Raw genomic sequence first — 19,599 nt, forward strand, 5'->3', positions numbered from 1 at the left:
CTTCTTTGTAATGACATGAGAGAGAGAGAGACAATATTGATGTTCATATGAATCAAACTCATGACCTTCTACAAAGGTCATCTCAAATGGTGACAAAAAATGAATTTGTGACATTTAGATATAAAAATCATGTTTCACCTGTTTGGTCACCCCATATATATATATATATATATATATATATATATATATATATATATATATATCATGAATTTGTGATGTTTAGATTTAAATCTTACAAATGGAGGAACATATTGATTATTTATTTATTTTTTGAGTCTAAGGAATGACAAGATGAGTTAATTCTGAAATAGATAATAAATATCTGAAATCTAACAAATTCGTACAACATCTATAACATCTCCTCCAAGACATATTGATCTTTAAACATATAAAAAACAACTTCACTCGATTTTATGTGCCTTGATTATATTAAAAGTTTTTGGCCATTTGAACAATGTTACAAAGTAGCTATTGTTGTGGTATATGAAACTACATTAACCGGGTCGATTTACATTTTGCTCCGCTGACGATGTCGGCGGGTCTGAAGCCAGCAGCTCAAATCCTACCGTCCACGTCATACATATAAATCAGTATCGTCCCTTCACCGACGGCGCATTTTAGCAACAAGCCTTCTAGTTTGCAACCATAATCAAATCACCGCTGACTTAACCCCCCTCCCCCTAAGGAAGTAAGGAGCTCCACTCCACTCCACTCCACACAGAGAGAAAGTGTGGGCAATGCTTCGATAGATCATCCGCAATCTCTAAATGCTAGTAAGTAGTGACGCAATTTATATGTATTTGCTATAGATTTTGATTCTTTTAATGTATTGTCTGCTTATGATTCCTAGATCTGTAAGCTTTTCAGCTTTATTTTAACGATTGTCCCGTTTTCTGAGTACCCTTTACTTCAATTTGTAGATTTGTGGTCTTAGATTTTACCCTATTCGGCTGATTACCTCTCATTGCCTTTTGCATTTCTCTTTCTTGTTGTGTTTTAGGCCTAATTGTAAGATTAAATCAGCTTTTAAGTCTGTTATTTTCCCGATTTGCTTTGGAGATTGTGGTTTCTGAGGGTAGAAAGAATGATGGGTCGGTCAACGGTTTGGGGATCAAGGAATGCAGGTTTTAGGCCGGAGAATTTAGGGCAAGATGCACTGGCTATGATAAGGAACCTCGGTTTCACGGTATTTGTACTTGTGGTCTTGATTTTCACTATAATAGCGGCCACTTATCAGCCTGAAGATCCATTGTTTCACCCTTCTGCTAAGATGACTAATTTTCTTACATCCAAATCAAATGCCACATTTAAAGCTGATGACACGGTGGTAAAGACGGGGGAGGACTTTATTGGTGCAAATCAGACTGCATTTGCCACCTTTATTAACCTTACTGATGTTGATATTGCGATGCCAGTCACCGAAACTGAAACTGGTAATGAACTTGAATGCCAAGGAAAAACGGATGAGCCTATTGACTGTAAGGACCCGGATGTGTTCCATTTGTTGATGAAAGCTACTATTGAGAAGTTCAAGGATGTACATTTTTACAAGTTTGGGAAGCCCGTCCCTGGCTCGAACGAGACCTCCTGCCACATGGCATGGCGGTTTAGGCCCAAGGAAGGAAAGCGTGCTGCGTTTTACAAAGACTACAGGAATTTTGTGATTTCTAGGTCAGAGAATTGCACACTTAGCGTGGCTGATATTGGGGAATATCATTCAGGTGGGAATGCTAGGAAGAGGAAGAGAAACAAGAAAGCTGGGAAGTTAGAGGAGGGATTCGAGAAGGCTCCAAAGACAGAGGACCAGGGTATTGCTCTGCCTGTGCTGGGGGAAGCTGTGAACGACTCACTTCCTGTTGTGGAATCGGAGAGTTCATTCAGTCGGGGGAAGTATTTGATTTATCATGGTGGCGGTGATAGGTGCAAGAGCATGAACCATTACCTGTGGAGCTTCATGTGCGCATTGGGTGAAGCTCAGTATTTGAACCGGACCTTGGTAATGGATTTAAGCATCTGTTTGAATAAGATGTATACTTCATCTGGTCAAGATGAAGAAGGGAAGGATTTCCGGTTTTACTTTGATTTTGAGCATTTAAAGGATTCAACCTCCGTCCTTGATCAGACTCAGTTTTGGCAAGATTGGACCAAGTGGCACCGGAAAGATCGGTTGAGTCTTCATCTTGTGGAGGATTTTAGGGTTACACCAATGAAGTTAGCCGAGTTGAAGGATACTTTAATCATGAGGAAGTTTGGCTCTGTGGAACCAGATAATTACTGGTACAGGGTGTGTGAGGGAGAGACTGAATCTGTTGTTCAACGGCCATGGCACCTGATATGGAAGTCGAGGAGGCTGATGGACATAGTTTCTGCAATTGCATCAAGGTTGAATTGGGATTATGACTCTGTTCACATCGTGAGAGGTGAGAAGGCAAGCAATAAGGAACAGTGGCCACATCTGGCTGAAGATACTTCCCCCGAGGCTGTCATGTCCTCCTTGAAGGACAAAATCGAAGATGGCAGGAACTTGTATGTTGCAACCGACGAACCAGACATATCATTTTTTGACCCTCTGAAAGACAAGTATTCCACGCATTTTCTGAACGAATATAAAGATCAATGGGATGAAAACAGCGAGTGGTATTCAGAGACAGCAAAGCTTAACGGTGGGAATCCCGTGGAATTCGACACTTACATGAGAATCTCTGTTGATACAGAGGTTTTCTTGAGGGGTAAAAAGCAGGTAGAGACTTTTAATGATCTCACCAAGGACTGCAAGGATGGGATTAACACTTGCACTTCCTCTACCTAATTTCCTTCATGAAGTTCAAACTTAGCTGCTCTTGTGTTGGATAGATATGTGTAATTTTAATATACCATGTTTGCTCTAGGACAGTTTTGCTTTGTGTTTGGCAGTTCAAAACGTTTGAAGCTTCCCAAATCTTTGTACTTCTGGGGAGGAAAATAAGACTAAATTATTTTAATTGCCTGTGTTTATTACTTGTGTTGTTTGTAGTTGTACTCTTTGAATTCCCCCCTGTTCCTATACTTAATTAACTCATAATTTATCTTGTTTATATCATTGTTGTTTCAGCCATAAACTTGGCTTTTTGTTTCACTGACTCTGTTCAAACATACTTTCTTAATTTAATGAAGCATACGGAGTCAACAGCCTCTACTGAGGCTCGATTTCATGATCTCCCACATAAGAGAAGTCATTACATGTTATCTGAGCACAAGGTGCTTGGCATTAGTACTTCTCTTGATTGTAAATGAGAAGCAAATATTGCAACTATCAAATTGTCCCTCTATTTAACATCAATTGAACGGAATAACAAACAGAAGACTACATTGAATAAAAACACAAAAGTCTGAGACTACATTAGGTCATACAAGTCGTTTAGGACGAAATCGAGAAAAACCACCATAGTCCAGAACCATTTTGAGTATTAACTCTAATATAATTTGAATAAATCAATACTTTAATTTAATGTTTTATGATATTAAACAATTCATTATATCATATCAAGAGATTTTAAGATTCTATTTTTATTATTATAAAAAATTGAGTATTATTATTAATTATTAATTCAGAAAGTAGTTAAAAACAGAGGATTCACATTGACCAACAGGATAGGCGAGACCTGCGTAAACCTATTAGAAATTAAGGAAATGATGGACCAATTCTTTCAATAATACCCAACATTTTCTCTCCTATCAAAAATAGAAAAAAGAAAAAGAAAAATCATCCCTTGCAAAATCCTCCGTCTGTCTTCATTGCCTCTGTTTACCAAATTCAGGTAACAATATACAATCATATTTGTGCATGCATCCAATCCCACCCACCCAAACTAGGATCTCAGTATTAGAAATTTCTTGTTTTCATGAAGGCAATGATGATTCAAGATTGTCTATGATCGTCTCTCGTCTTGATTTACATGTTCTTGATAGTTCTCGGGGGTTTAGACCGAATGCTTTTACCGGTATTGATATTGTGGGCGTGACTCTATCCAGATTTCTATAGTTCCATCTAATTTTTAAAGATTTTGTGGTTTTGTTTCCAATTATTTGTTTTCTCATGATGTTTGGGTTTAGCATTGATCTTATTTGATTTGATTGCAAATTTATTGATTTATTTTAGATGAGCACAGTGTTCATTGCCTTCAAATTGAGATACATATACATCATATCTCTATACTTGGAATCTTATAACAAAGAAGAAAGATATAACTTTTCTTTGAAATATGGGTAATGAGAAATTGTCTATGGGGTAATACCTAGAAAGGGGATTTAACTTAGCACCAGGTCGGGAGTTCAAATTCATATGTATGCAATAACGCCCTTAGGAGAGCGTTTGACGGCCATCATGTTGATGATGCCTAATTGCACATTGCAAATTATAATGCATGATTTGGATTGGTGGTTTTTGAGGCCAGTTGTGTATTTTGTTCCTTAACTGCTGCCATTGTTGCATCAAGGATGGCTGAAGAACCAAGAATGTCAGCTGATGATCTCCCAAAGAAGAAGAAGAGTCTGCAGATAGCAGACATTTGTCTGGATCATCCTGTAAAGGGCAAACCACCACAGTTAAGCAACTCGACGCCATCTTCTCCGAGGCGCCTGCGCGAAAACTCGACTGTCAAGTTCAGCTGCCTCTGCTCCCCCACCACTCACCCCGGCTCCTTCAGGTGTCGGCACCACAGGAACCAGATACGCACCAGCATGTCCGTTGGTGCCAAGCTCTCTGAGATGGCTGCGGGCAAATAAAAGCATGGCCTGCCTGGCTCAGCTTCACTCGGGGTAGTTTTGCTTCTTGCAGTATACACTCATCTTGCGCAATATTTGTTCTGGTTTTAATCTGTTTGGACATGATTGTTGAGTTCTTGTGTTTGTTCTGTAAGCAGTTGTGTAATTCAGAAATACATGGTTTTTGAATCATCCTAAACTAGTTTTCTTCTTCATTAACTTCAATGAAACTACAAACTTTCCCTGTGCATACACTACTACTCTTTCAATCAAGCACAAAAGGGTTATTTCATCATTGCTCACACGGGAAAAAGCTCAGTTGATTCTTGAATGGTAGATTGTAAACAAGGACACAAGATCGAGCCCTGACAGTCGTAGTGTGTGATTTACACCCAATGTAATGAACTCCTTGTGAGCACCAGACACTGGTCCACCACTATTCTGTCAGGCCGGGGTAAGGGAATTTCGCCTTTTATGAGGGGAAGGGTTATTCCATCATCAACAGCTCGCTAAAGAGGTACTAGAAGTAAATATTCTGAAACAGCGTTGTTGATATATATATGTACAACAATGTATAGAAGTTTTGGTGAACCATCGCTCTGAAAGGACGCAAAGAGTGGCCGGATGAACATAGGTATGCAACTATGAAATGGTGAGGCCTGTACAGTGTACACTACTAAGCTGTACATGAGGACTTAATAAGAGGTTACGTTACTCACATTGGACAAGTATCTTTGTCGCCTTCATGTGGGACCATGCAATTCCTGCAGAGCGGGCAGGTGACACTCCAGCACCTCAGCCACTTCTCGAGGCAGAGCCTGTGGAAAACGTGGCCACAGGGTAAGCGGTTAATCTCTGCATCGGGTGCAAAGTCAGTTAGGCAGACAGGGCACTCTTTCTCTGAGTGGTGGTGAGGTATGCAAACTGAGTCGTAGCGAATTGTGGGAGTTTGGCTTCGGAACTCCTCCATGTATGACTCCGAGGGAGTTCCACGACATTCGAATGTGTCTAAGTGCCCCTCCATCGAGTACTCTTCACATGGTGCTATATGAATGCCGATAACATTAAGGATTGACCGCACTATCTCCTTGACGATGGAGATGGAAATGGCAGTGTTGACCAGAATCACGCATAGAACTCCAGCATCAGCTGGAGTCGAATAAGGCGAGAGACCCATGTTGGAATTGCAACCTAGTCAAGAAACGAAGAAAACAGTCTTTGAGAATGTGTTATGTGTGTCAAGGTTGCGAAGGAAATTCATCTATTTTCTACGAACAAACTAGAAATGGTCGCCACTTACAAGAGTACTTAAAGAAAGATCAAACCAGTACAGATGACACCAAGCTCAGATAGCAGAAATCAAATAAATCTTCCGAGGTAGCAAAGGGAATATACGGGTATCAGAAACAACACAGAATGTTGATATTATTACTGCAAACTTGAAGAAAAAAAGCAGTATATGCAAGTATTTACCTTGTTTACTACACTGTAAATTCTAGTATGCAGATTCCAGAGTACATATATTTAAAAGAGCTTGAAGCAGCTGGTCTGAAAAGAAGAAACACAATTCATTTTCATATATTCAATAAATGTTGAATAAGCTCACAGAAATATACCAATTATACTTTTATTATGTGAACTAAATAGGCCTTTTCCCAACACAAACATGATACTATGGCCAAAGAAGGATTACCTTTAGCTTAAGAGCCAAGTTATGGAAAACATAAATATTATAGTTCCTACCATAAGAACAGAGCTGGTGAGGAAACATGGTGAAACAAAACCCTAATTCAAGAATGAATATTCAAACTATATACTTCCATATCTAAGCCAAAAAAAATGGGACATTTCATCACCCAAATCCCAAAAATTTATTTTATTTACAAACCATATCCTAATTTTAAGATAACCCGCACACACAGATCCACTAATTCAGAAACTGGGTATCCATCTGTCATTCATGCCAGTCTTTCAAGAAAAGGTATGAAAAGTTTGGATTTTGAGAGCTAAATAGAACAAAACAATAACAAAACAGAACTTTTACTTCAAGAATTTTGAACTAAACAAAGGGAAATGTTCTTTTGGGATATTTCTCAATGAATTCTACAATTGTACCAACAAGGAAGAAGAGTTCATAAAACTCACCAAATACACAAGTGCAGAAGAACCACCCAAGGACTAAAAAAGTTGAGATCTAATCATATATCATACTACTTTCCATGTGAAACCCATCAAGACACAGGAAAAGAAGGAATTTGCACCCCATAATTGAAAGCAAAGATTCTTGTGAGCCCATAAAAGAAGGGGAAATAAAAAACAAAAACAAAAAAAAAAAAAAAAGCACATAAAGAAGAAAGAGATTCAAGGAAATGGGGGTGTAGTTAGAAGAGGCATAGGTTGCTTACTCAGAGGTGGTAAGGTGGAAGCTGGAAAAATTGAACCTTTTTGGTAGAAGCCTCGAACTTGACTCAAGTGGGATATGATTACTGTTTGAGCAGACGGGACCAAGAGTTTTGGAAGAGAAGATAGATAGAAGTTCTTGAAGTTTTGAGAGCTATAGGCTATAGAGATGGATAAAGATATAGGGAAGAATCCCAAAGGGGGAAGCAAGAATTAGATACCTAGAATTGCTGCAAAATGACATCTTTTTCACTCTTGACTCTAAAGGATGGCAAACAAGTTAACACAAATTTATAGTTTTTTTCTTAAAAAGAATAGTAATTTTTATAAATAAATAAGTCTAGTGTGACATCGTAGACATAAATTATTTTTTATGAATACATATAAAAGTATTAGAGTATATTTTAATTAAAAAGTATTACACATCTTACGTGAAATGGTCTAACACAATACTTATTCTTTATGGATATTTACTAACACACTATTGATCTACTAATCTGTATTCTAATTATATATACTTTTTTACTAACATCTTGTATATATGCCTCTATTAATCCTATTACAAGATTTAATTTTCGTATAAATTTCACATTAAATTTTGTAATACCTAATTGTTGTTCATTTGTCACACTAATACCTAGCCTAACATGTGCAAACTCACATTTTATAAAATCAAATCATGTCATGTCAAATTAAACTTTTTTTCCAAATATGAAACACATTAGATTATTATATGTACATTTTTTGATCAAATTTTATATATTTTCCTAAATTAATGTTGCATGAGTTGTGATTCTTTATCAAGATTATTGTAACATTGTTAAGCTAATTAACTAAAACATTGTGTGTTATTTTTAAAGATAGAGTTTATTTCTACATCTAATAAAATCTTTGTTGGGCGTCGGCCGATTGGCCAAGTTTAGTCCTTGCTCGATTGAGAGGTGACATTAGTTGTAGCTTACCATGTGATGTGGTTAAAGAGGTAATGTTCACTTACTCATCATTAATTGATTTTAAGTAAGATATGACAACTGAGAATTAAGTATAATGCAACGCTAAGATCTATCAATTGATTCGCCATATTTATTTAAATTTTGATGATTGTGATATATATGCATGCATGGAACCTAGACTACTTCATTTTCCCTCATCTCGTTGGTGCTTTATATAATTGTTTCAACTAATTAAAGTCTTTGAATCATCCACAACTTGGTACTTTTTTGTATGTGGACTATATATATGCTTAACAAATCAACTTCAATTTTTCGTAATAACAGCTAATTAGGTTAAATTGTCGATAAGTACTAGGACTAGGTATTCTGCTTTGGACAACTGTATCTTCTTGCATGCAAGCTAAGCATATATAGCAATAATAAAGTATAATCAATATGGATTTGTTGTGAGTCCATATAGGAAAGAGGAGAGATTTTTTTTTTTTTTTAAACTAAAAAATTAAAAAAAAAAAAATTAACGTAAGTATTTTGGCACACAAGTTATGTCCACGCGGGCATCTATTTTATTTTTTATTTTTAAATTTCTTTTCCCCGTAAAAAGTTAATTAAATTTACCAAAAACCTCAAAACAGCACTACCCTAAAAACACAGTACATTCTCTCCTCTTACCCAAAGCCGTAAAAAGTTTGGTGTTGGGATGCCCTAGGATAATTCATGTCTTAATCAACATTGATTTAATTATATGAGCATGATTAATTAGCTTATCAATTAAGTTTCTTGTTTTTTTCTTTTACTAAATAATGGTCCAACAATGCATGCATGAGAAGATTTAAGATTATTTAATTAGTTTTATGAAACTAAATCATTAATTATTGTAGTAATTAATAATTAAAGTGAGCTCTGCATAAGGAGACTATTGCTTGCTTAGGTGGTGTGAGAACTTAATGAATATAATCCATCCCCATATATAAACCCTTCTTTGTTTTTTGACAAATTATGCTGTGTATCCGTATGCACCATGCATGGTGCATACGGATGTAAAAATGACGTCGTTTTAATAAAATGCGCGTCTCCCCTTAAAAAAAAAATCAGGTTCGATTCCCAGCAACAACATATGAATTAAAATTCCATAATCGATAAACTATAATTCCATAATCGATGAACTATAATTTCATAATCTAATCTATGAGCTAAAAATTCCAGAATGAATGAACTAAAATTCCATAATCTATAAACTAAAATTTCAGAATCGATGAACTACAATTCCATAATCGATGAACTATAATTTCATAATCAATGAACTATAATTTCATAATCTATGAATTAAAATTCCAGAATGAATGAACAATATAATGTTGTTGCTGGGAATAGAACCTGAATTTTTTTTAAAGGGGAGACGCGCATTTTTTAATAAAACGACGTCGTTTTGGCATCCGTATGCACCATGCATGGTGCATACGGATGCACAGCATAACGATTGTTGTTTTTTCCCCATACATACCGGCCTACAATATAATTTCAACATATAAAAACTCTATATTAAGGGCCAAACTCCAAAGTTTGAGTGAAAAAAAAAAGTATTAAAATTTAACATTTAGAATGAAAAATATTATGAAAAAGTGTTGCTTCAAGTAAAAAGGGATTTGTATTTTTAAATAAATAAATAAATAAATAAATAAATAAATAAATATATATATATATATATATATATATATATATATATATATATATATATATTTAGAAGACACAAAATTTGATGAAATCTTTCCTCGTTATATTGTTGTCTCCTTTTGTATAGTAGGCATAGCATTATTTGATGGAGGCTGTCCAATCCAAAAGTTAGCCCAAGTTCTCTGAACTATGGAGATTATCATATATCTCTATAATCAATGCAAAAAAACAAAAACAAAAAAAAAAATCAGAAAATTTTGTTTAATATGTGATTTTCACGTGCCAGTTGTAAGAGGTTTCTCTATCAAGCATGCTCTATGTCTCCCTTCAATATAATCTAACCTTTACACATTGGTCCCTAATTGCATTAGCCACCATCACATGATGGGTAGTCCTTAGCCTTATGGGGATTAGGTCATAATTAATGAGTTTAATGTCTATTAGTATACTGATAGTTTATTTTTAGTGTATAAGACTATGTAATATATTAGAAAATTGAAATGAATATTTAATATATTAAAAATAAATATTTAATTTATTTGTAATTCTTCTAACAATGTGGATCTTCTAGTGTAATTTTAATTTGCCATTTATTTATCCCACTTTGTGACAGATAGTTTTTCAGCTTTGATTGATGGAACCTATCCGATCTAACGGCGCTACCCCTACATTCACCTTGCCTTTTTTGAGACAAGAAGCATGCAATATGCATATCATCATGATTCATATATGCGCCACCATAATAATTAAGTACAACAATTATTGCAAATAAATCTTTGTCTTTATATATGTATCCTCACAACGCTGTATTATTCCTACAAGAGGCATATGTTTAAAGTCCTTTAAAAAGTTTCAACCAATTAATTTGTGGTTTAAAATCAACTTGTAGACACTATTTTAAGAGTGTATATTAAATAAATCTCGCTTTGTGATTTTTTTTGAATGCTACTAGCTCTATTAGAGTGTAGTATTTGTTCATATACTTTCTCAATCTAAGGCTCCAATAAGGAGCGAACTCATAATCTTCCAAATGAAAGTTCAAACCGGGTACATTAGACCACATAGTCCTGGTCCCGCCTTGTGATCTTAGTTGGTTATCTTTGATTGACTCAAACCACGAAATTAAAGTCAATAAACTAATCCTGTTGGGAGTCAAACTTGTAAACTTATGGTTACCCAGTCAACAACTTAACCAACTTGACTGGGTTTCCAATCTCAAAACTTATTATTCTTCCAAAAGGCTGAACCCCAAACTTAGGAGGATGTAAATCATGGTAACTCAACTGAACATGAACCACAGAGGTTAGACCATGGTCACTGGACTCCCCTCAGAGTCACTGTGAAGGTAAAATCACGAGTTGAGCAATATTTCATTGATCAATTCTTAATATTCTTGTACGCACAAGAAATTCAATTCAGACCTTCTAGTATCCTTGAGCCTTTGGCATTCAAACCCCCACATACTACCATCTCTCATCATGATCAAGTCAGGTGACGAACCAACTACACTAAGCCCAGTAGTCTCTAAACTTATTATTGATTTTTATAGTGGAGTAACATAAATATAAAATATGATTAAGCCAATTCATCAAGAAGCTAAGGTATATTTTATTACATTGGGTAGATAGATTCCTCCTCTTCAAGAAGAGGTACAACGTTAGCCCTACAAAGAGGGCAACTTAAATTGCAATGCCTCACCCATGTCTCCATGCACACCACATGGAAGGCATGTCCACACACCAACTTGTACACCCAACCATCTCCATCTTCCTCAAACAGTTCCTCAAGGCAAACCAAACATTCCTCCCCGGTTTCCCTGCCGGAATCGTACCGCCGAACCGGATGGCTCGCCTTCTTGAACGCGCTAACGTAAAATTCCGAGGGACTTATGGGGGTTTCCGGCGAGCTCAGCGCCTCGACGGACCCATCATATTCCCACTTGGAGATGCTTATTCCGGCATATCCAACAATGCAAACAAGGACTTCCTTTATAATGGAAACCACGGCGGCGAAGCTCATTAGAACTCTGCATGGGATTCCGGCATCAGATGACGACGGTGAATAAGGTAGCAAGCCCATGGTTGAAGAAAAACCTAGATAGTATATATCATGAGAACTGAATGAATCCTCGTTAGTTTTTATTTTCATTTTTCACCATATATACTTTAAAACAAAATATAAAATCTGTGAGGAGTACAGTAGATCAAGATCAGATGGTGTAGAGAAACTTACTGGGAGAAATGGGATCAGAGCTTGTAATTTGAGGCCCACAAGAAATGAAGAAGAGATAGGGAGAGAGTAATTGATTGTGTGCTTCAGTTCAACAACTTTCAGTTCATCTACCCCAACAACAAGAAGATGATATTTATAGATCAGAGGGAGGCAGCTGGGAGCTGAGATGTAATTATTAGAGCAGTGTTAATTAGTAGTTATGTCTAGTCATTTATTTATTTATACTGAAATATATATCTGGGCTAAACCTTTGGTAATAATTGAACTCGTGATATTCTGATATAAGAATTATGTTTTATCCCTTCTAGGGTCTTCAATATATACTTATAAATTATTTTATATCAAAAGTTTAACAATAATATCTACACTCGTATAGTATGTGGAGGTGAATGTAAAACTGAGATTGAGCTGAGGGAAACTCCAACCAAGTAATTAGTCAGACAGTTGACTTAGATAATTACAATGTTACAAATTCAACTCTCAATGAAATGACATATTGGCCTTTTTGGTTTGAGACGATCAGTTATGCACAATTTAAGTTAGTTTACCTTATTTTGATATTTTAATCTACCGACCAGAAGCACAAGACAGAATTTCATTATCCCATACACACCTCCGAATAGTAATTATAAATTTTTTTTCGGACACTCAAAAATATAATTGAGATTGAACATAAATCGACTAATAATAATATGTGCGCGCGTATGTATATATGTAGCTAGCTAGCTCGGACTCTGAGTTTAATTTGTCTTTGCTCCAACATCCCAAATGTGTTGTTTCCTCATATCATTGCTTGTGGGTTTAATTACGCTCCAAAAGGTGTCTCCAGTTGGAACATAACTTTTCTCTTAATTACATGTCTTCGTTTTTTTTTTTTTTTTTTTTTTTTTTTTTTTTTTTTAAAAAAATTTTTTTTTTGGCACATTGGCAGAATTATAATTCATTTTATAAGCTTTTATTTTAAAAGTAGGTTTCACCTTTAGACGGTCTTACACAAGACTTATTCTAAATTTACAAGTCAAAATTAGTTGCAAACTTATACTACGGAGTACTTGATTACAAGGTTATTGGTACAATTGAACTTGTTTTAATTAATTGTACTGTATATATAATTTCAAACAAAAAAAAAAAGCAGGTTCTCTAAATTTTGAACATATACATATGTATTAGTGTATATCTAAAATTGCAAAGGATATAGCATGGAATTAAGGAGGGACCTTATATTTTGATTTGGTAGGAAACAAGATCCTAAGTTGATGTGGTTTGCCAATAATCTTGAAGCTACCCAAATAGATTATTATTTTAGGCCGTTGGCTCTTGTGCCAGTCCAAATGATATAATATAATGTTGATTATAATGCTCATTGTGAAGTTGTTCCAGTGCAGCTTTAGTAATCAGTAATTCAGTATAGTCTCTCTCTCGGATGTTTAAATACTATGCGTGGTTCACTAATGATTTTAATAATAGTGTTCAACCTAATTGGATGATGTATTGTCTTAATTAAAAAAAGCTATGTTGATAGTGAAATTGCCATAAGTTTGACAGATATATTATGTATCAACTAAAAGTTTAAATTAATAGCTTAATTACACATTTATATTTATATATTATGGTTAAAATATCTCATAAGGGTCCCCATTCATAAGATGAATGAAGTTTTTTAATAAATTTCATACTTTCACTCATAAGTATTATAATTTTTCAATTCTTACGCTTTCTATTACTTTCTCAAGTAACAAACAACATATTTTTTCATAAATAACTATTCAACATCTTTTGATTATTAAATTTTGATTTCAAAATATTATATTTTTCCTCACAAATTTTACACACTCCTTTATAAATAACAAACTATTTATTACTAATTAACATCATAAGTATTACATTTTTATTTTGACCAAACTTATCTCACAAATAAAAATTATATTTATTACTGATACTCACCCTTATACTCCGGTATTATATTTATGCTCAATGGACCACCATTTACTCTATGTAGTGGTAGATAGAAGTTCCAACCACCCCATAACATTTCAGTTGAACGAATTCTTTTATTTTTATAAAAAACCTGGAAACGTTATGAACCTCGAATTCTGGAAACGTTGATATCCCTATCCCAGGAATCTGGAAACGTTTCCAGATTTCTGGAAGGTATCTGTTTACAAAGTTCCAGATTTTGGATCCAACTAACTTTTCCAATCCACTAAACAGAAAACTTTGTTGTACTCCCACCACTGTATAATAAAAATAGTAACAACATCTCAATTGGACACAGGGTGAAGTTTGAAAATAATGATCTGAAATCAAGTCTCACCAGTAACAGTGTGGAAATAACTTCTCAAAGTGAATGACTCTTTGTGCACAGTAAAATCTAACCTCTGTATTCAGCTGAATTACCATAATTTGTATCATCCCAATGCTCTGTCGGACCGGTGTGTATAGACCCTTGGGATTGGGGATTCAACTTTTTGGGGAAGAAAAATAGTAGCAGCAGTATCATTTGGATGAAGAATATATATATATGTTGAGTGTAAGTACAGTATAAATTAAAGGTTTGGAAAATAGGGAAGCATTATTGTAAAGTGAGAGTGAGGTTCACCCCTATTAAATACCAGATGACTCAGAATACACACATGCCATCCTGAAAAATACACAGAACAAAAACCAAAAAAAAAGAAAAACTCTGAAACCAAAAAGCTTTTTTCTCCAAATCGCCTGGGAACAACGTCCATCCCCAACTCCGCCCTACATACTGTATAGAGGAAGCAAGAATATACATGGCAGACCAACATTACACCCGAATGAATGCACAGCTGTACCATTATAGGAAGGCAGATCAGATGCATATAGCATGGTGAGTTCTCAGCATAGCCATAGATACACAACCCGAAAGCTAGCTTAAAACTTGATCGCACTCAAAAAACAGGATGAAAGTGCTTCGAGTAACACGTACAGATTTTCCATCCTCGAGAAATAAACTAGGATATATAGTAGTTGTAAGCAAAAGAGAGTATGTAGTTGTTGTACTAAGAAGTTGACATGCACACGTCCATCTTGGGCTGCAGGGCAGGGAATTCGACTTTGTGTGCATGCCCGGTTTTCTGAATTGGATGTAGTGCAATCCCGGGAGTCCAGAGATAGAACCCATATACAATTTGTCATTGCAACGTGATATATGATTTATTTCCTTAATTGTGTACCGAAAGTTACTCTCTTAGCAGCTTCTTGTTTGGCTTAGTGGGTCATAATCATAAGCATCACCAGGCTTCACAAACCGTCCCTTCACACGCCTCCTAACATCAGCTCGGGCCTTACGGGAAGCATACCTCACTCGCTTGTCAAATCTGTCATTTTTTGAACAAAGGATTGCATTATGTTGAGCATATAATATATAACCATAAATATGCAATCCAACTATCAGGCATCAGCTTAGACTTTTAGTTGAGACGGAGCACATGCTTCAATTCATTACACTCCCCAGGATCATCAGAATGTGAACAAAAGCATGGAGAAGGCTTAGGTTTTCTTTTCAAGGAAAATACAAATCCAAATATGGCATATTAAAGAAAGCAAGTAGGATGCTTATAAACTATAGTGGCTTCAAATTTAGAACAGGAAACCCCTCCCAACTTTCCCCGCTCTCTTCTTCATTTTTGTACAATGTGAAGTGATAAAGATTAATGCAGACATACAAGGAATTAGGGGGATGCCCGTGTTTGTGCTATGGTTCTTGGAACTTAAAAGTTAAAAGAAGAGAGAGTTATTCTTACTGGCGTGTCTTCTTCTTTTCTTTGTAGCGCAACACAGCATCAGTCCTGCTACTTGAAGGCAATGAATTTTCAGGACCCGAGGGACCCCATGGTGGCTCTCCCATGAGGAGCATCGAGGAAGCTCCGCAGTCCTGATAATCTCCACCACTGCTCTCTCCAGTGATGTTTGAGAACGAGATGTTGGACTGCCCTTGTCTTGCAAAGCACAGGTTAGGTTCGGTCTTGCAGCTCATCACAGAATCTGCTGATGCAGCATTGCTGCATGCTGGTTGATTTGCATTTGCCCGTCCAATTGATGACCCCTGCCATAAATCACAACATCTTAGAATTTCATAGATTCAAAGGTTCCTCCAGAATCAAGAAGGGTTTCAGGAAAACAGGTAAAATTGTTAACAAATAATGCCGGTAATGCTCATGCAGGTCCACAAAACAAACCAACTACTCCTTTAGTCCCATTTTGTATGTTTTGTTCGTATAACAAGTCTATTTACAATTCAAATTTTTAATATTTAACTTAGTATTAGTGAATAAAAGTTATATACTCCGTATTTAAAAACTACATTAAAAGTCCTACTAAACACAGAATCCAAATTTGAAAATTAAAGAAAATATTCAAAGAAAGTTTATTTGAATAAGAGTGACAGGAGTATGTTATTTGGCCTGCTAAGAAACTCTCTAATCCATTCAGGTTAAGCTGGGTACCATTATAGGCCTTGAGTGTGAGAAACTGTAATAAATACCACCACCATAACACCATTATAAAGGTGAAACAATAGTAAAAGCAATAATTGATGTTTCATATATATATATCAATTAGAAAATTTAGTTGAACTAGTTGACATATAACACCGGCAAACACATAAAGCGCCATCAGCCGACTTCTTAAAAATCATTAGCTGGGTACCATTGTAGGCCTTTAAGCCAGGTTAAAATATTAGCTAGAATTATACTAATATTTCAAATCTTGGTGTCAAAATTACCAAAGGGTTAAAAGGTTTTGCCATAATTCTCACAAGAAGCAAAGATTTGGAATTTTTTTCACCAATGGGCTTTCAAAGAAATATTTATAACAAAGAATGTAGCAGCAGTGGAAGGGAAAGTAAAGTAGAAATCGACAACACTGAGTGAGTATGAAATATCACATATTAGGACCAAACGGACATTAATAATTGATAACACAAGAAGTTCAAAGAATATATTGATACTGATTATTTTAGTAGTTGATAAATCTTGATGTGGAGGAATTAAGTTTTTGTTATCATGTTATCTAAAAATAAGTAAAGAATATGCGCCTTGCAAAGACTTGATTATTATATTGAAACATAAATTTATATTGTAAAGTGTAAACATAAGAGATGAAAAGATAAATATCAAGAGTGAAATAATAGAACAACCTCGATGGCATTTGCACCAGACATGTCCTCCGTCTCAAACAGGCCATCAATCCCTTGATTCTCAAAAAGATGCTCTGGATCATTAAGAGACATGCCAAATAGTTCTTCGTAATTTTCAATACTAAGATCAACTTCATCCATATTGAAATCCCCATAGAAAGAATTATCCTCGTATATACTTGGGTCTTCGGTTCCAGGATAGCAAACCTGAATGATAGAAGGATAAGAAGCTAAAGTGACTCTCAGTGAAGAAAGAAGAACTTCAAGCAGAAATATAGTATCTTTGCTCCCTAATATAAGCTTAGCCTTCCACAAAATCAAACTGTAATGTTCTAAGACATCATGGGACACCCTTTTGATATCACTGACAGACAATATCGACAACATAAATTACCTTTGGTGAGGTGGGATGGGTGGATACAGTTGGCAGTTCTATATTATGTAGCTTCTTGTCAAGAGTTCCCATAGATGAACCCATCCAATTGGTGCTCAGATTTGCAGTAGGTTCATCACTTTCTTCAGCTATGGTCGACAAATCTCGAGAGCTGTTCTTTCCTTCTGTCCCTTGGTTATTATCTCTTCGATGGTTATCGGTGATGCTCATTGAACCCATTCCCTGCTCACAAGTGGAATCGCCAACCGAAGGGAAATCTAAGAGAAATGACCATATACTAGAAAGTTCTGCAGCTGAAGGACAGCCCGAATAACAACTCACGGCTTGCCTCTTATGGGTAGAACCCGTACTGGAATTAGAATGCCCCATCCAATCACAATTCTGGCAAAGAGATATCCTTTCCTCGGTACATCTAACAACAGCGGGTTGTGAATTGCATCTTTCACATACAAGTGTCCTGGAATGACGCCGCGAAAGGGCATTTGCAGAATGCACATTCCGGTCACAGGATAAACACAGGCTGGCTGCATCAGACCGACAATATATAATAGATCGCTGCTCCCCGCAGAATTCACATATGTAACCCATTCTCTTCGTCAATAATTCAAAAACCGAAGCCCAGAACAAATCCTAAAATTCTCAGACCATCAGCTGAAACCTAAGCTTTTAACCTAATAAAAATAGCTTTCAGTCAAACACAAATAACAGTTCAAATGATTCCTTGCTGCCTCTGTTACAAGACAAAAGAATCTGCATACTAAAAAGCAATTGAAATGAGAAATTTTCAGCTCCAATCAACAGAACAAGATATAGTGCTTTATAACTTGGAGAAATAATTGAAAGAAAAGCAGGATAAATCCAAAGAAAGATTCAGCAACTCCATCATAGCACAAATTCTTTTCCTTTTGTCAATAACTAATTTTTTTTTTTTTTTAATAAAAATCACCCCCAAAAAATTATATTCTAACAAACCAAACCAAATTGGTGGATGTTAAAGAGTGGAAAAGCAAAAGGAACATTAGATGCTAAAAGAATAACAATTAAACATCTCACTGTGACTGCAATCAAACTGATTCCATGGAATCAGAACAAAAAAGTGAAGCATTTCATCAAACAAAAGCCATTTGTTCATAATCATCCTAATCTGCAGCAATTTTTTTTTTTATTTAATTCCTTCTTTAACCAAAAGAAAAAAAAATCATTAATTTATATCGGGTAGTAGATGCTTAGAACTTGGGAAAAACTCATTTGACCAAACCAATTGCCAAACATAATAAAGAAAAGAATGCAGTAAATTCAATAAAGCAAAAATTGAAAGAAAAAATAAAAGTTTAACAAAAAAGGAACAATGAAAGAGGAAACCCACTCATGCTAAGAAGACATGGACCTAATAATGAATAAAACTCAGCCTCAAAACACCAAAAAAAATCTAGATAAAAGTACCCACAAGAAAATCCAAGAAATGGAAATCTTCATAAATTTCCCTGAGCTCTGAAATTCTTCAATAATTCCACTATTTCAGCCAACCCACAACCAGATCATACCACAATTCACAAGCAATAAAACCAAACACAACAAGAAGTAGGGACAATAATCAACTCAGAGAAGAAAAGAAGGAAAAGTCAATATATAACTACCTTACCTACTTTAACTGTGAGAAGCTGTCCAGCAGTAAACAGGGAGAGCAGAAACAGATACCCCCTTTCTCCTCCTCAGCAGCTTTAGCTTTCAGGTACAATAAAACCCTAAAACATAGAAGATCGAAGAAGGCTTTCCAGAATCTCTCTGCGTTGCACTTTTTGCCTTGTCTGTGGGTGGGTGTTGTTGAAATGTGAGAGTTGGATAATAATTAAAATAATAATATAAGCTGATAAAAAGTGCAGAAAGAGAGAGAGAAAAAAATTAAGGTGTAAGGTGGGTCCCTGTCCATTTCATGAAGAAATGGTAAAGTTAGGCCCCACCTTTTCTTCTTGCACTTTTTGGTCCCAAAATGGACTATACTTCATTAAGGATATAATTAGTACAATTAATCATCTCTTAAT

The 19,599-nt window shown here is 35.5% G+C and overlaps 4 protein-coding genes and 1 long non-coding RNA gene across 15 annotated transcripts; 2 read left to right on the forward strand and 3 right to left on the reverse strand.

Annotated features, from left to right (window-relative positions):
* The first annotated feature begins 542 nt into the window (after positions 1–542).
* Positions 543–3,079, forward strand: LOC109159008. The gene is made up of 2 exons (XM_019306976.1): positions 543–773; positions 1,001–3,079. Exon 2 carries the CDS (start codon positions 1,085–1,087, stop codon positions 2,807–2,809), a length of 1,725 nt encoding a protein of 574 aa, XP_019162521.1. The 5' UTR covers positions 543–773; positions 1,001–1,084; the 3' UTR covers positions 2,810–3,079.
* A 622-nt stretch (positions 3,080–3,701) lies between these two features.
* LOC109159013 lies at positions 3,702–4,958 on the forward strand. Its single transcript, XR_002050485.1, has 2 exons — positions 3,702–3,797; positions 4,476–4,958. It is a non-coding gene; the product is annotated as an uncharacterized LOC109159013 (long non-coding RNA).
* A 295-nt stretch (positions 4,959–5,253) lies between these two features.
* Positions 5,254–7,393, reverse strand: LOC109159012 (probable E3 ubiquitin-protein ligase XERICO). Of its 4 annotated transcripts, none has more exons than XM_019306988.1 (3): positions 7,149–7,393; positions 6,217–6,291; positions 5,254–5,934 (listed from the first exon to the last, which is right to left on the reverse strand). In XM_019306988.1, the coding sequence occupies exon 3, from the start codon at positions 5,918–5,920 to the stop codon at positions 5,459–5,461; it is 462 nt and encodes a 153-aa protein (XP_019162533.1). In that variant the 5' UTR covers positions 5,921–5,934; positions 6,217–6,291; positions 7,149–7,393; the 3' UTR covers positions 5,254–5,458. The 4 variants fall into 4 exon arrangements, with proteins under 4 accessions (XP_019162533.1, XP_019162532.1, XP_019162535.1 ...); XM_019306987.1 differs by having other exon boundaries at positions 6,889–7,242; XM_019306990.1 differs by lacking the exon at positions 6,217–6,291 and having other exon boundaries at positions 7,149–7,349.
* Positions 7,394–11,357: 3,964 nt separating this feature from the next.
* On the reverse strand, positions 11,358–12,093 carry LOC109159011 (probable E3 ubiquitin-protein ligase XERICO). 2 transcript variants are annotated; one of them, XM_019306986.1, is made up of 2 exons: positions 12,000–12,093; positions 11,358–11,860 (listed from the first exon to the last, which is right to left on the reverse strand). In XM_019306986.1, the coding sequence occupies exon 2, from the start codon at positions 11,844–11,846 to the stop codon at positions 11,379–11,381; it is 468 nt and encodes a 155-aa protein (XP_019162531.1). In that variant the 5' UTR covers positions 11,847–11,860; positions 12,000–12,093; the 3' UTR covers positions 11,358–11,378. The 2 variants fall into 2 exon arrangements, with proteins under 2 accessions (XP_019162531.1, XP_019162530.1); XM_019306985.1 differs by having other exon boundaries at positions 11,358–11,883.
* Positions 12,094–14,497: 2,404 nt separating this feature from the next.
* LOC109159009 (zinc finger protein CONSTANS-LIKE 10-like) lies at positions 14,498–19,399 on the reverse strand. Of its 7 annotated transcripts, none has more exons than XM_019306981.1 (5): positions 19,204–19,399; positions 17,558–18,228; positions 17,164–17,370; positions 15,770–16,071; positions 14,498–15,343 (listed from the first exon to the last, which is right to left on the reverse strand). In XM_019306981.1, exons 2-5 carry the CDS (start codon positions 18,143–18,145, stop codon positions 15,214–15,216), a joined length of 1,227 nt encoding a protein of 408 aa, XP_019162526.1. In that variant the 5' UTR covers positions 18,146–18,228; positions 19,204–19,399; the 3' UTR covers positions 14,498–15,213. The 7 variants fall into 7 exon arrangements, with proteins under 7 accessions (XP_019162526.1, XP_019162525.1, XP_019162522.1 ...); XM_019306980.1 differs by having other exon boundaries at positions 17,558–18,314; XM_019306977.1 differs by having other exon boundaries at positions 19,200–19,399.
* Positions 19,400–19,599: the final 200 nt, after the last annotated feature.

Source organism: Ipomoea nil, unplaced genomic scaffold (genome assembly GCF_001879475.1).
Source record: "Ipomoea nil cultivar Tokyo-kokei standard unplaced genomic scaffold, Asagao_1.1 scaffold2826, whole genome shotgun sequence".
NCBI lineage: Eukaryota > Viridiplantae > Streptophyta > Magnoliopsida > Solanales > Convolvulaceae > Ipomoea > Ipomoea nil.